This window comes from Cebus imitator, unplaced genomic scaffold, assembly GCF_001604975.1.
Source record: "Cebus imitator isolate Cc_AM_T3 unplaced genomic scaffold, Cebus_imitator-1.0 Scaffold71, whole genome shotgun sequence".
NCBI classification, from domain to species: Eukaryota; Metazoa; Chordata; class Mammalia; order Primates; family Cebidae; genus Cebus; species Cebus imitator.
The window spans coordinates 2499242-2500269 of NW_016107386.1; the positions used below are offsets into that span (position 1 = coordinate 2499242).

At 48.1% G+C, this 1028-nt stretch overlaps 1 protein-coding gene across 2 annotated transcripts in view; it reads right to left on the reverse strand.

The window, feature by feature from the left end:
- DPCD (deleted in primary ciliary dyskinesia homolog (mouse)) overlaps positions 1-1028 on the reverse strand; it is a 22913-nt gene that overhangs the window by 15025 nt on the left and 6860 nt on the right. The window contains exon 2 of one of the 2 annotated variants that reach the window (XM_017531194.2): positions 500-580. The exons of the other annotated variant lie outside the window; for it this stretch is intronic. Within the exon in view, the coding sequence (XP_017386683.1) occupies positions 500-580 (81 nt within the window). The remainder of the gene's footprint in view (positions 1-499; positions 581-1028) is intronic. 2 annotated transcript variants of the gene reach the window in all.

Here is a 1028-nt window from a genome sequence, read left to right on the forward strand (position 1 = left end):
CTCCTGCCTCAGCCTCCTGAGTAGCTGGGACTACAGGCACGCGCCACCATGCCCAGCTAATTTTTTGTAGTTTTAGTAGAGACGGGGTTTCACCAGGTTGACCAGGATGGTCTTGATCTCTTGACCTCGTGATCCACCCACCTCGGCCTCCCAAAGTGCTGGGATTACAGGCTTGAGCCACGGCGCCCGGCCTAAGACTCACTTCTAATACCACCTCCTGTGTAAAGTTTTTTCCCAACTGTTTCTCTACATCTTATAATTACTCACGCTATCATTTGTCTGTGGCAAGGGGTGGGGATGTCTTTTACTGGCCAAAAGGACTTCCATTCCACTTTTGGTGCCTAGATTCTCAGGAACATTCTTGTCTCAAGGGCTCAGTCTCTCCCAGCTTCTACATTGGATCTAGGCTCCTCCCTCAAGCCTAGGGCTAGGAGTGTTTGCTGTGCTTAGGTCAGCCCCAGGTATTCCCAAAGGCCCACTGGGAACCTCCATCACTTACCAAGTAGTTCACTTGTCTTCTCGTCATATTCTTCAGCCATTTCCTTGCCGTCTGGGAACAAATAGTGCACCTTCCTTCTCCCTACGCACAAAACAGAGAGCCCCTTACCTGAAAGCCTCCTCTTACCCTGTTCCTTACAGATCAAGGGGCCTACCTGGGAAACAGCACGAGCCCTAGGAGTACTGAGGAACCCACCAGGGTCTCCCCAACCTCCTTGCCAACCATCACCCACCATTACTTTAAAACATGTCCAGAGACGCTCCCCTTTCAGAAGCTTTCCTTGAACGTATCTTTGCTTTGCTGTTTCCTCTACTAGCAACAGTTCCATACTTCTTCCTATCTGTGGAACTCTTCTTTGTCCTTCAAAATACAGCTCAAATGTCACTTTCACTGGGAAGTCTTCCTCCACTATCATCGCCAGCCACCTTGGCAGGATTAATCACGTCCTCATGTGTGCCTCCCTAATGCTTTATTATCTATAGCAGAACATTTACTACATACCATGATACTTTTTTTTTTTTTTTTTTTT